Source organism: Stegodyphus dumicola, chromosome 3 (assembly GCF_044657685.1).
Source record: "Stegodyphus dumicola isolate Sdum_Otavi_A_Nest chromosome 3, ASM4465768v1".
NCBI lineage: Eukaryota > Metazoa > Arthropoda > Arachnida > Araneae > Eresidae > Stegodyphus > Stegodyphus dumicola.
The window spans coordinates 203,397,762-203,413,012 of NC_140770.1; the positions used below are offsets into that span (position 1 = coordinate 203,397,762).

General features: G+C 29.8%; 1 protein-coding gene across 1 annotated transcript; it reads left to right on the forward strand.

Moving 5' to 3' along the window:
* Nucleotides 1-2,743: 2,743 nt before the first annotated feature.
* Nucleotides 2,744-10,962, forward strand: LOC146998252 (THAP domain-containing protein 11-like). The gene is made up of 3 exons (XM_085813776.1): nt 2,744-3,059; nt 4,116-4,273; nt 8,116-10,962. Exons 1-3 carry the CDS (start codon nt 2,936-2,938, stop codon nt 8,320-8,322), a joined length of 489 nt encoding a protein of 162 aa, XP_085669902.1. The 5' UTR covers nt 2,744-2,935; the 3' UTR covers nt 8,323-10,962.
* Nucleotides 10,963-15,251: the final 4,289 nt, after the last annotated feature.

A 15,251-nucleotide genomic window follows, 5' to 3' on the forward strand; every position in this document is an offset into this window, starting at 1 on the left:
AGATTTAAATTTATGATCTATAATCTGGAAAAACCCCTAATCCGGAATCACTGAAGTTAACAGGAGTTTATGAAAGAATAAATCCTTCATTTCCAAATACATTTATAATAATTTAATAAATATTTATGTATTTTATGCTTTTTACAAGGATAATGTATACTCATATATTTAATATTTTTCGAAATGTGCAAATCTTAAATTTCTGTGTATTTACTATATTTTTCAAGTAAAGTAATTAACAGTAATGTAGCATATATCAGAATTTTTTACATATGAAATATGTATAAATTGAATGAAAATTAGATGTATTATTTTTTAATATGCACTCAAACTTCAGTTTTGCCTTGAAATTCCTCCATGAAGGCATATTTTCCTTTAGGCATATAGCTCTTGCATTCCTTACCTTATTTAAAAAGATTAACCTGACCTATGTGCCTAATTACAAAGTATTTAAACATCCATAATTTTATATTTACACTCAGCCATCAAGTTTCAAACTTTTGACTCAAAACATGTGTTTGGATACATTCATTATGAAATTCAAATTTTTTAGTAAACATATTTTTGCGTAGCATTCAATACCTTCCTTGGCGATTATGCCCAGTTTAATAATTCTCTGATAATATAATAAATAACAACTTTCCATTTCACATTTAAACATTAATCTCATTGTCATCGGATCACAATCTTGATTTGCTTACTCTGCATAATATTGCTTCATTTTTTAAAACAGTTAAAACAACTAATTGATCTGAATTCACAAATGCATACATTATACAAGTAATTAAAAATATATAAATTATACAAATTTTCACACTTAATACTATTTAGATGTAAGGAAACTGAGGTTTAAAGAGTGTTATATTTTTCCGAAATTTTGACATTTTATAATTATATATCTTATCATTTTATAATTATATATCTTTATAATTATATATCATTTTTAATAATTTTATATATCTTAAGGTATTTCTCATTCTTTACGCATAACATGAACATTTTGCTAAAATCTATATTTTTGTTATCCAGTAGCTTAGAATTTCCTAAAACAAATTTATAATCAAAATCACTGTTGCAAGTTATTGAAAAATAACCAACACATAATTTTTACATAAATGCCACCAAACTGTACAAAGTACTATTATCCATCCAACAATTGAATGTTTCTTTTATGTAGAAGTGTCCCCCGTTTTCGATTTGTGTTGAACTGTCATGTGTGGAAAAAACACTATCAAAGAGCTCTGGATGTAAAAACAAAAAATACTGCCTCTGGAGACAGTAAGTGAAAATACATGCAAGATCGAAGTACTGTAGGCAGTTCAGGTAGAATGTTATAGCTAACATTCAACCTGAAATGGTCTTTACTAATATCTCAACTATGAACTAGCAATAAAAATGTTGCAAATTTACTAACTGTAGTCTACTACTATACTGTTATGTTACATAATCCTTAGCCATTGAAAAGCTCCTCAATGATAAAATCACAAATATCTGAATTATTAAGTAAACTGAAGCTATGGCTCTTACAGTTATTTTAAAATTAGATACTTCTATTTAAGCTTCATGTCTATTAGTTTCATTTTAAAATCCAGGTTGATGTGTGTTTTTTAAGACAAAACACAGAGCATCAATGATAATTCTGAGCACCTTGTTCTCCAGCTGTTACACAGACAGTCGATTCATTGGCAGCAACCATCCAGTAAGATGATGTACATAAAAACATGTTATTCATGGATTGATAAACCTCTTTATTTTAGTACTGAGTAGTGAATCATGTTTAGTTACAGAAAGAATTCTTATACTTTCTTTGTCAACCTTGTCCTTGACATATAATATACCTCTTTTAAAATGATAAATTATCACAAATAATACTTAGGTATTATTAGCTTGACATTGTAAATATATTGAGAATAACATGATGAATATGAATGTCTAAAGTATTTATTTTTTCCAAATAGTAACAGTTTTTTCAAAGAAATTGACTTTAATTTTCTTGTTTTCACACTATTGTAATAACAATTTAATGCATTTGTCTCACATGCACGACTTAATGATATAATTAAAATACAGTACAGTCAGGATATATGGAAAAACAGTGCACTTCATTGCTCTTGTACAGATGATGAAATGTCAATAATTTAATTCACAGTTGAAATGCCAGTTGTAACACCAACTTATCACATAGCTGATGCAACAGAATGTGCTCATATGTGTCGTAAATAAGCTTTTTAATACACTTTAACGCATAAGCTTAGTATAAGCAATAAAGAAATTTCAGGAACAAATAATAGACACTCTCTATCATGGTCCTGTGATTACCTGCTAAGAAATAAACTAGCATAACGTATATTTCCTCATTATTTGCACATGTTTTAGCAATAATTTACAGAAGATAGGCATGCTTAATTAACAACAATCATAGGTAATATTTCATTATTATTTAATGTATATAATTAATTTAATGTTTAATGTATAAAAAGAAATAAACTTTTTTAATGAAAAGTGCACTACTTAATAACTTTCATTAGCAAAAATTTTATTTTTTTATCTCCAAGCATAAATTAATTTTTTTAACAAACACCGATTTATTAATATAACTGTATTTCACTGTAGATCAAATACAGATGTAATACAATTTCATCCATTCTCAACACATGACGCAAATTTCAAAACCACAAAGTACTTCACGTAAATAAACAAAATTTCACGAAGTGCACGGCAGCATATGCGCAAATTGAGATGCGCACGGGAGGATCAGATCACGATCCCAAAAGTTGCCTTCTCTCCGTAGACGCTAGTAAAAATGTGATCGGAGATTACATGACAGTGAAATACCCGTGAAAGGATGACATAATGATGTTCTATTCCTTAAACTTCGTGTTTAGATACAATATTTATGTAATATAGTAAAGACGAATTTTTTTATTTCTGTGTAATGCAGTGTTGTTTTGTTGCTCCTTACAGATTCTTTGGTTTGGATTCTCAATTGGGAAGCCATTGCTTTGCGGTGTACATAGACTGGAATATTAGCACGTGCTGTCGGGGAGAAGAAATACTTGGTAAGTTCGTATTTATTGAAATGTAACTTTATATTTTGTTCATTGAAATAAACGCTTGCTATTACTAGACGCGCCAACGGGTTCTCTGCGGATGAAAACCCATTATTAGTAACACACGTATACTTATTATGTTTATCTCCGTATTGATTAGCCATTATTATTATTATTAATCTTATTTCTGAATTTACTTAATATATTTTGTTTAAGTGCATCACCGAAGTTTTAATTTTATGTGTGCAGTATCTAATGTTACGTATTTTCTTTTATAAAAGTTTTTTTTATTATTTCATTACTGTTTTACGAATTTTTAACCTAATCATTTATACAAAGCTTAACAGTTTTTAAAAATGTAATTGAAAGTAAACCTATACAATAAATCTAGTTAAATTAATAATTACGTATATCAGTTAACAAACGTATGTACGCTAATATGTGAGTGCATTGTATAATGAGTGTAAGTATAAGTGAGAATGGCAAACTTTTAAAGTTATGTGATCAAAGCGTTCAGTATTTGAAGAACAGTCTAGTAAAAACGTTTGTTTTATTGTGAGTTTAATTATGTATTAACTTATCACTATTGAAAGATGTATTTTATGTGGTTTCTAAATTTATACTGTGTATTTGCATACAATGTATTTAAATATTAAAGCAGTAAATTCATCTTAACATTCCATAAATAGTGTTTAGTTTACCAAACAAAGTCTTTCTTCAGATTTCACGTATATATTTTACTGTTCAATATTCTAAATATTCTAAACATGATTCGCCTGAAGTTTGATATTATTTTCATTTGACTGTTTCAGCATGTTTTAAATATCAAAATTATCATCATTGATGCAAGTAATAATTTCAGTATAATAATAGATATCTTAATAGAAGCTTAGGTGTTCTTCAGATACGAATTTCTTGAAGTCTCATTTATTCAAGTGTTTGAATGACATTTGAAATTCTCCACTGTTGGTTTATGGTGTATCAAATTTCAATGTATAATTATGCAAATTTAAATTGTTATAACATTTAGTATTTATATAACTGATTTTTGTACTGTTTTTACAGAAAATATGCCATTTAAATGCTGTGTAACTGGTTGTCGGGGAAATTATAAAGGTACTGAAAAGGTGCATACATTTTCCTTTCCCAAAAATGATGCTCTTAGAGAGAGGTGGCTAAGAAATATACCTAGGAAGGACTTCTCAGCAACTCCATATTCTCGGGTAGGTGTAATCCTAATTAATTTATTAAGATTTAATAAATTGTTGGTAGAATATTCGGCACAGCTTTAGTATAGCCCACCCGGAATTTTAAACAAAAAAAATATCGCCAAGAGCGGCGATAAATGATATGATCTGGTAACTCATACTATTCGCCAAATGCAATGTAAACAAGAGGATGGAATTACGGTTACAGCTAATTTAGTAGTCAGTTACATTTATTCAATTTCAATACAAATTACCGACATATCCATTTACTCAAAGTTTAATGCACGTGCCCTGTATTCTTACTTTTCCGGTATAGATTTCTCTTAATTTGTCTCACGCTGCGTTGCAGGAGGAAATACAACATTTTAAATTAGAATTCTACTAAAATTAATATCTTAAATACACAATTCGTAACACTGTTATTGGCGATTGTTTAAAGCTCAGATACCGTGAATACTATTTTGTATATATTTTTTTGGCTACTTGAGGTGATATTTTTGCGTTTAGTTATTGCTTGCTCTAAAACTACTGTTAGTGATGTTGTAATTAAGTATCAGGAGATTATAAAGGAAAATTTAAGGTGGGAGTTTTCAAACAAGCGTAAAATTTTGGAAACAGATATTTTATGTATGAATTAACAATAGAGTATGAACGTTTTAGAGGATTTTTGATGGATTGTCCATTATTGAAGGATAACGTTTTCTGTGAAAAATTAAGATATCATGCTGGTTAGTTAGTCAGAAAAAGTCATCGAATGGTAGTATTTGCAAGAAATGTACGGCTGAGAAATCAATTAGGCTAGGATCTTGATTCGCCTGTAGTAAGCTCAATTTTTCTAGATTTTTTTTTCTTTTTTTTTTTACAACGCGAATCAGTGGAGTTGCTTATGCGCGAATTTCTGCAATTCTCCGATTTCTTTTAAGTGAAAGCAGATTTCTTAGTATATGAGCAATGCAGAGTTTATTCAATTTCTGATTTTTAAGTGAAAAGAAATCGCTATATACATGGGCAAAGCCAATGCAGTGAGCAATGCCGAGGTTGTGCGCGGTGCCTAGTTTGTACAATTCTAGGATGTTTTTTAAGTGAAAATAGATCGATGTGTACATGGGCAGACCCAAGGTAGTGCGCAATGCCGAGGTTGTGCAATTCTCTGATATTTTTAAGGTGGAAGTAGATGGATGTGTACATGGACACCGAGCTTTGATGTTTTTCGAGCGAATACGGATCGTTGTGTAACTTTTACCTCATTATTATCATACGTAGTGTTTGCAATCGTAATCGCACTTGATGATATGAGTTCTTTGATAATACAGTGTCTCACAAAAGTGATGGAACACTTGTGCTTTACAAAAGGAAACTGTAATAAAATAAATTAAAAAAACATGTAAAAATTTTTTGTGGGTGTGTTTCATACTTAAATTTAGTAATAATTATTACATAACATACATTTTCTCAAAATATTAATTTAATAAAAATACAATTGTTTAGAACGGAGCAAAAAATGGTTCACATAAGTGATGGACAGCATTAGACACTACTACGTACTATGCAACAAAAATCGTCTGAAGTAAGCAATAAAAATATTTTTGGGGTTTTTTATTTTTTTCTCAAAAGCAATTGGCAATAATTTATAAAATCGTCTGCAGTATTTCTCTCCAGTTTGTTTTGGAATTTTTGTGTTTTTTATCTCTGTGCAGTCATGAATGCTAAACGAAAAGAAACTTTGCATGAAATTCGAAAATTAGTTATTAATTTGCATATTGAACGTCGAAATTCTATTAGAGAAACTGCTGAAACAGTTAACCTGAGTCATGCAACAGTTTTCAATATCATTAAACGATATAAAAAGAATCATATGATTCAAGATAAAAGACCTGGCCGACCATCAAAGCTATCCAATGGAATACAGCGAATTATCGTTCGAAATATTAAAAAAAAAATCCAAGAATGAGTGCTCCTAAAGTTGCTGCTGATTTACAAGCATTATATGGAGTAATTGTTAATCCTGAGACTATTGAGTAATTCGATCTGCTGGATATCACGGTAGAGCAGCCAGGAAAAAATTCTTCGTGAGTGAAAAGAATAGAAACCTCAGACTGGCTTTCGCAAAATCCAACATAAATAAGAATTCTGATTACTGGAATGAAGTTATATTTGCTGATGAGAGTAAATTTAATAAATTTATTCTGACGGTAGAATCTTGATGTGGATAAAACCCAGGGAAGAATTTCGCAAACACACCATTTCTTCAAAACAACAATTAAAATCGGTGCTTCAAGAAGAATGGGGTAAAATCACTCCAGAAATCGCAAAAAAATTAGTCGAATCCATCCCAAGAAGATTAAATCATGTTTTAAAAGTAAAAGGAAATCCAACAAAATATTAAAACCTTTTATAAAGTAAACTTTTTGGATAAATATTTGATGGAAAAGTAAGTGTCCCGTTCTAACAATTGCTCCGTTCTAAACAATTGTATTTTTATTAAATTAATATTTTGAGAAAATGTATGTTATATAATAATTGTTATTAAATTTAAGTATGAAACACATTGCTTAGTGTTCCTAATTTGTAGTATTTATTTTCTTATATTATTTTCTTTCATCGCGAGAAATTAAATTTTTTATTTATTTAGTATGTGTAGAATTCTAGTATGCCTGCCTACAGAGAATATAATGTGATTTAGGAATTTAAGAACCTGTTTTTCATTAATGTGAAGTTTAAAATTTTTAGAAAATAATGAAAATTGTCTACTTACTGGTATATAAGGGATTATGTTGTTACGTAGCAAAACGTTAATTGGTAAATATGATAAATTGATATGTTCCAGAGTATTAATTAAAAAAAAAATTTTTATTTGTATAAATGCTAAAGCTTAAAAATATTTGAAAATACTGAAGCTGTATGAAATACAAGTATGAGACTGCGACATTCTTTATCGTTGTAATAACCGGTAGAATTCGCTTACTGTATCATGATAATTTTAAATATAAACAATTTATTATACTTATTTTCAGTTACGCCTAAGCTCAGAAATGTAAATTTAAAGAATTTGATGTTAATTTACAATAATAAACAATTCATTATTTTTTTTAAAGAGAAAATAGAAATTACGCGTAGCATGGAGAACACCACAGCCAACTTGTGACGTCACACCAAATTATTTATTAAAGGTGAAATAGCTAAAGGTTTCCGGTATTGTTTTTAAAATTACATCCTTTTAAACTTAATCATTTTTATTAATCATTTCTTAATATTTCTTTCTCTTAAAATCGTGTATAATAGTCGTAAACTTATTTCCATTATCCACGATTTCTGGTGAAATCAAGATGGCCGCCATTTTTTGAAACATGGAGTTTCGTCGAAAATCTGGATGGCAACCATTTTTCAAAACAATGTATTTCATGTGCTTTGGCGCCAAACTTTGAAGGTGGGCTATACTAAAGCTGTTCCGAATATTCTTAGTCTGCTATGGAAACTTTCTGCAAGCTATAATTTTTACCTCCCGCCAACATGTATAAATAGGTTTCAGTGTATAGTTTTCTATTTGATGAATCAACAAATTACATTTAATTTACAAACAATCAAGGGCTAATGATACTTCAAAGCTCGTTGCTGTATAAGCCATAGAATAGGCAGGAGGTCGTATGCTGTCATGATCAGATTTTTTATACGTAGTGTTAACTGATCCTTAAATATTTGAAACAAAAATTTTAATTTGCATATATGCATTTAAAATTTAACCTGCCCAAAGCATTGCCAAAGCTTGAATGTTTTTATTTATAAGGAAAGTGATTCAATCTTGCTTTACAGTTGGTTGTTTTAAGAAGTTAGTTAAATGTCTTCCTTTTACTTAACAGGTGTGCCATAAACATTTTCAACCTGATGACCTCATCTGGGAAACATCAGCTTTCAATGAAAAAAATGGGAAAATCATTAAAGCTTCACTGCAGAGACCAAAACTAAAAGAAGGCGCTTTTACTAGCATATTTGATGGCTGTCCATCGTATTTATCTTCACAAGCTGGTAGTTCGAGAAAAAGTCCGAATGAGAAAAAAATGGAATGAGAAGCAAACCTCATGATGAAAGCTATTGCTCATAGTAAATTATCAGCTGCTGAGTATTATAAATCGAGGACATTTTCAGACTTTAATGAACTTTTAACCTGTTGTATGCAATATAAATTTTCTACATTTTGGAACGTTGTGCACAAAGACAATAGCTTGATGTTTTTGAATTTAAAATGCACTGATGGATGTGTAAAATTGCTTTATGCAGTCCACATTACTGCAGATCTTTTATTATCTGTATCGTTTCAAAATAAGTTATTGACTCATATCAGTAGTAAGTATAATGAGCTACCTATAAAAGTAAGTAATATTAATGAAATTCATGAAATACTTGATCATATTGAAATGTTAGAAACTAAAGACTTAATGAATTCGATTGAAATTATAATCAACCTGATGAAATCTTTTAAGTTTCACAAATGAAGGTGATAAAATTTTATTTGAGTTCATGATTGAACAACTTTCTCTTGTAAAATGTAAGCCCCAAAATCGTCAATATTCATCCAATACCTTAATTTTAGCTTCTATGTTTTATTTGTTATCGCCCCAAGCATATAAATTTGTCCAACAATCTGGTAATTTAATTTTGCCTCATCCAAGTACTATACATAAAATAAGTTCTAAATTAAATGTAAATCCCCAAAAGGAAACAGATGATATGTTGTTTTTGGCATATGCTAAGCAAAAAGCTTGCTATCTGAAAGAGCATGAATTATATGTTTCATTAATGATGAATGAAATTCACATCAGACCTTTTCTTGACTACAAAAGTGGAGATATTGTTGGAATTGGCCAGGAAGTTGATAACTTAGCTTCTAGTGCACATGTATTTATGATACAGAGTATTTTGTGCTGCTTTAAAGATGTTGTCCATATATTAACATCGAAGAAAATGACAGCTGAAGTTTTGTTCACTGTTTTGAAAAAAATAATTGTTGGTCTTGAAGCAATAGGTTTCAAAGTAATTGTTGTTGTTAGTGACAATAATTCCATTAATAGAAGATGTATATCTCTGTTTAATAATCCATTATCAAATTTTGTATTTCCTCATCCTGTTGATGCAACTCGTCCATTGTTTTATGCAGTTGATTCTGTTCATATTATTAAAAGTGTTCGTAACAACTGGTTAAACCAAATAATGTATGTACCTCTTCATTTCTTACTTTAAAAAAATATGTATGAAGCTGAAAGTGGTAATTTGTTAAAATATGGATATACAATATCTCGTAAAGCTCTGTGGCCTACAAATTTAGAACGTCAAAGTGTGAAACTGGCTTTACAAATTATCAATGATCAAACATCACAAGGCCTGAAAGAATTAGGAGTAAAGCATAATTTGTTAAATTTTCACGAAACATCTGCATATATTAAAATATTTTCGTCGTGGTTTTCAATAATGAATATTAAAACACCAAACAAGGGGGTACATTCTTTTGATGACTTCTGTAAACCATTAGTATGGAATGAATCGGACAAGAAGTTTGTATTTTTAAATAATTTTCTTGATTGGTTGATGAAATGGAAAGAAATGAAAAGTGATACGGGTAGGTTGACAAAAGAGACACTTTCTGCTCTTATATTAACAACAACGTGTATGATAGAAATGTGTAGGTATTGTCTAGGTGAACTCAACATGTCGTATTTTTTGCTCGGTAAAATTCAGACAGATGAATTGGAACATCGTTTTAGTTTATATCGCAGGATGGCTGGAACAAATTATCATATATCACTTCGACAGGTTTTTGAAGTAGAAAACAAACTACGTGCATGTTCTGTATTAAATCTAACTATGATATCGAAAAGTAAAGGGACAATTGTTATCGATGACTTTTCTAACTCTTTTGATTTGATTAATGATAGTTCCCATGAATCTATTGTAAAATATTTTCATAATTTCAAGCATATTAATGTCACAGATAATGATCTTGAAACTATGGTTGATAAATTACCTTTAATTGCATACTTGGCTGGATATTGTTGCCACTCAGTTATGAATAGGCTAAAATGTGATGACTGTGGAGGTAATTTAGTTATTGTAAAACCACTAATAATTCCTCCCAATTTCAAACATATTCGTAATTGTGATAGAGGTGGGTTAAAGTACCCATCTGCTGATGTCATTAATGTAATACTGCATAATTTTATTGTCATACAGAAGCTCATAAGCCCCGAATATGAAAATAGTTTCCTCCAAGTATGTAACCAACGTAATTTAATATCCACTATGACATTAGAAATTCTTATGTGTAAGGAAATTAAAATTATTTCCTGTAAAAACCATTTGTCACGTAAAATTATGCAACTGCTTATATACTCATGCACAAATACTCTTAAACAATTATTGTAAATTCAAAAATGATAGCTTTTCTAAATATTCAGATAAAAGAAAACTAAAAACACTTGCTATGTAAGCATAACAAACAAAGAATATATTAGAAATGTACCAATATAATTTTTTGGCCTGAAAATAATTTTAGTGCATTTCACTTTTTTAATTGCTCTCTAAACATGCATTAGTAAATATATGTGTAATTTTATTATTTTTGTAATTTAATTTCTTGTTTCTGTATTAAAATATTAAAAATTATGGAATTGTATTTAAATATGTTATATAAATAAATAATTTTAAAGACTTCATTTGTTGTACTGTATTATTTTATATAGGTAACAGCAATAGTTGTCCATTACATACCAGCAATTAATTTAGATTTATGTTAATGTTTTTCACATCAAAATATATTTTCATTTAAAATATAAACTGTATGCTTGGATGTTACTTTTAAGTAATCTTTGTATATTATTATATATATGTGATATATTAGAAGTTTGTACGATGAGAAAACTTAGTAGGTACTATGTGTATATATTTACATGCATGATATTTTAATCACAGGGTTAGAAATATGGATGCGTAAACCCAGAAATTCGGAAATATAATTGAATAATTTGGAAAGATCTTGAATTTGGGAGAACAGATGAACTTGGGGAGGGGGGAGAAAATAAAATTTAGGATAGTCAATTTTAAGGTCGCCAATTATTTCTTAACATAGCCATCATATTTTATTATATCTTACATATGTAATTATGTGTTTGTAGATGCATCTGAAGAAGCTGTTGGAAGCACCAGGATGGGAACCTACATCCAAATTGGTTTTCATTCTAGAAAATTAAGGTCTTATGAGCAAAATTATGCAATTACTGAATTAGAATGTTTAGTATTGGTGATGCAGATAAATTTTATTAATACTTACTCAGTAATTATTTTACTGTACACACTGATCACGCTGCTTTAGTTTGGCTTAAGAACATTAAAGATCTTACAGGTAGATTATTTAGATGGTCTTTAAAATTATCTATGCATGATTTTGATATAAAATATGAAAATAGTTCTACTAATATTGAAGCTGATATGTTAACTAGAAATCCTATTTGTCCACATTTAAGTTTGGAAGTTAATTTATTCTCATTAGAAGAAATTAAAGAGCATCAAAATTTAGATAATGTATATAATCCTAAGTATAAAGAAATTAATGATGTGTTAACTATTAAAAAGCAAGGATTATACAAAATCATAATAGCAATCTCTCTTTGTACTAAATTACTTTAAAAGGCTCATATTAATCTTGTCAATATTATTGGTCAGGAATTGTCTGTCCAAGATGCTAAAATTTTTTGTAAACATTGCGAAGTATGTCAGTTTAATAAGAAAAGTAAACAAAAGAGATTTGGTTTAATGTGAACCTTTTGAATTATTATCTATTGATACTGTTGGTGGTTTAAACTATTATAATTATATTAAAATGTATATTCACTTAATTATTGATCATGCTACTCATTAAATATGGATTTTTTGCTTCTAAAAGTGTAACTACAGATAGTTACATAAATAGTTTAAGACAAATTTTTCAAATTCAAGTACCAAAGAAAATTTTAAGTGATAGAAATGCTGCTTCTTCCAAATTTAAGCACTTTTTAAGAAATCATAATGTAAAACAATTATTAACTACTAACGGGCCTCAAACTAATGGTAAAGTTGAACGAGTTACTCAAACAAATATAATTAAACTGTAAATTAAATTCTTATCAGGCTAATATTGCATGGACAAAATTGTTACCTCAAGTTACTGAATAATGTAATAATACACCTCATTGTGTTGCAAAATTCCCGCAATCTTATTTAATGTATGGAAAATTGCCTTATGATCTTCTACTTGAAAATCAAGAAGTCTGTTCACCAATCCTTTCTTAACATAGCCAGACTATTTAATTATATCATATATATATATATATGTAGCGTTCCGACAGATACTTCAACTTCTATTCATGAGATGGCGCCACGTGTAAAATCCAGTTCTTAATCGGAGCAGCAAAGCGACATCTTTACTCATTCAGACTTCTCGTCGCACAACGGTACGCGAAGGTAGCATGAACTGTGTTCCGAGCTCTGCGTTGATCTCTGCAATGTAATTTAAATTGTAATTTAGTACTTAATATATTCTTTTGTTATAGGAGATTGTCTACTCTTATTTTCTTTAATTATATCATGCATTAAGCACACACGATCACCAAAAGTGGTACCTTTTGACTGAGCACGCTACTGACAATGGATTTTCAACGACCCTAAGCCACGTGCATCCAAGGCATTCTGAAGAACTGACTAAAAATAACAACGAATATGGACATTAAACGTATGCTACAGCGTACCCCTTCAATTATTTCTAGAAGTATTGATATATATTGCTTGTGTTTTTTTTTTTTCAAAGTCGTGCATATCATCGCAAGGAGCTTCAGCAAATCATCAATGTGATCTGTTCCGTTCCGCTGACTTCGCCGTAGTGCAATAATTCTTTGATCATTCAACTTTTGTGACAAATGTGCTACAACAGTGATTTTCGCTAAATGTGCTACATCAGTAATTTTTCTGCAACGTGCTACGGCAAAATTCTTCCCTCAGTGTTCGAAACTAGTGAATTTCTTTCCCACGTGCTACAGGAGTGATTTCCTTTTTCCTTCGAAAGTGCCTTAGCAGTGTGAAGTGGTGATTTTGTGCGTGCGCAATACAAAATTAACGCATCATTTTTTCTCAAATAGGGGTTTCTTTTCAAATGCATTTCGGTAAAATATTATTTGTGTGTGTAATTGCTGACCCTGTATTATTTGTGTGTGTATCGTTACGTAAATTTTTTCTGCATGGTTAAAATATTTATTGTTATCATGGTAAAATATCAATAGTGTATCCTCATGCTACAATATTTGTGCTGATAAGTGTTTATTAATTAAAGTGAAAATTATCTATCAGTATGCCCGACGATATTCCACCAGAGCCACAAATCACACGCGTTGCGGTGAAACCACCGCCTTTCTGGAAAAATAATCCTTCATTGTGGTTCGCTCAGATCGAAGCACAATTTTCTATCGCTCGCATTAGTGAGGATTCTACAAAATTCAACCATGTAGTCGCAGCAATTGAGTCTGATATTCTGAATTCAGTGCATGACTTAATTCTCAAACCACCTGATTGTGATAAATACTCCAAACTGAAACAGCGGCTCATTGAAATCTATTCAGAAAGTGAATCTTCAAAAATACGTACTTTACTACAAGGACTTGAACTTGGAGATCAGCGACCTTCATACTTGCTGTCACGAATGCGTGATCTGGCAGGAAGCCATTTTAGTGACGACTTGTTGAAGTCACTATGGCTTTCGCGTCTCCCTAATAACATACAAATAATTCTCGCTGCTTCCAATGAAGATCTAACACGTTTAGCAGCAATGGCTGACAAAATTAATGAACTTGTTACTCCAGCTTATGTGGGAGCGACTAAATTTCAACTCGGCAGGAAAATTTGATTGGTCAACGGTACACGTCACATGTGACGTCAAAAGCGGGGTGTTTTAGATTTACCCCACAGGATTACCTGCCATTTTCGGTTGCTTGTTTTCTGAGCTCTGCAGTGATATTTTTTGGCGAGCTAAAAGAATTTTTTGATAAAATATTTTAATTGGTAATTTAGATATTGTTTGCTTGTAATTAAACACGTGATTACAAATTATTGTAAAGTATTTATTTTTGAGACAAACTTTTTGTAATCTATTTATTTTTCATATATTGCCTTTTGAGAACAGATAAATTTAGCTGAAATTTCCTTTGTTGAACAAAGGAAAATGAAAAATGTTTCAGAATAGCAAACCGTGTTAGTTTCAGTCAAACATTAAATATTTTATACCATTTTTTGTGTCAAACATTAAATATTTTAATATCATATGCTACCATTTTTTTGTGTCAAACATTAAATATTTTAATATCATATGCTACCATTTTTTTTGTGTCAAACATTAAATATTTTAATATATGCTACAGTTTATATTCATTTTTTTAATATTTCTGATGACAAAATAAGTTTTTTGTTTTCTATTGTAGTACATAACTTTTTGTTATAACAATGGAATATGAAAAGATAGCAGTATTTGAATGTATGTACTGCTGCAAAAAGTACAAAAAGAAAAAGGTTTTATATGAACACATTCGGGAAGTACATAAAGTACCTGTTGTGGCTGAAGGAAATTTGAAATGTCCTATTAATGCCTGCAATTTTTCATGTAGAACGTTTGAAGAGTTAAGAAATCAGGCAAGAGATCAACATGGATACACTCTTAACTCCGTTGAAATGACATTTAATACATATGAAGGTAAGATATTAGAAATTTGCATTTTCTGCGATAAACGTTTTTAATTTGAATTACCCCAACTGAGTACAAATTACTATTTTTGCAAATTCATTCATCAAGTTGGGGAATAAAATACATCTATTTTTGTGAGTATAATTGATAACAGAATAATTTCGTTAGCATCTTGCTTTTTTCTGTTAGCCTGATAAACCCCCATTATTCTTCAGTAAAAATATTTCAAATAATAATTATTAT

Coding starts and splice junctions, on each gene's coding strand:
- LOC146998252 (XM_085813776.1), top strand. CDS start 2,936: ATGCAGTGTTGTTTTGTTGCTCCTTACAGATTCTTTGGTTTGGATTCT. Junction 3,060..4,115: donor TCGGGGAGAAGAAATACTTG/GTAAGTTCGTAT, acceptor CTGTTTTTACAG/AAAATATGCCATTTAAATGC. Junction 4,274..8,115: donor CAGCAACTCCATATTCTCGG/GTAGGTGTAATC, acceptor TTTACTTAACAG/GTGTGCCATAAACATTTTCA.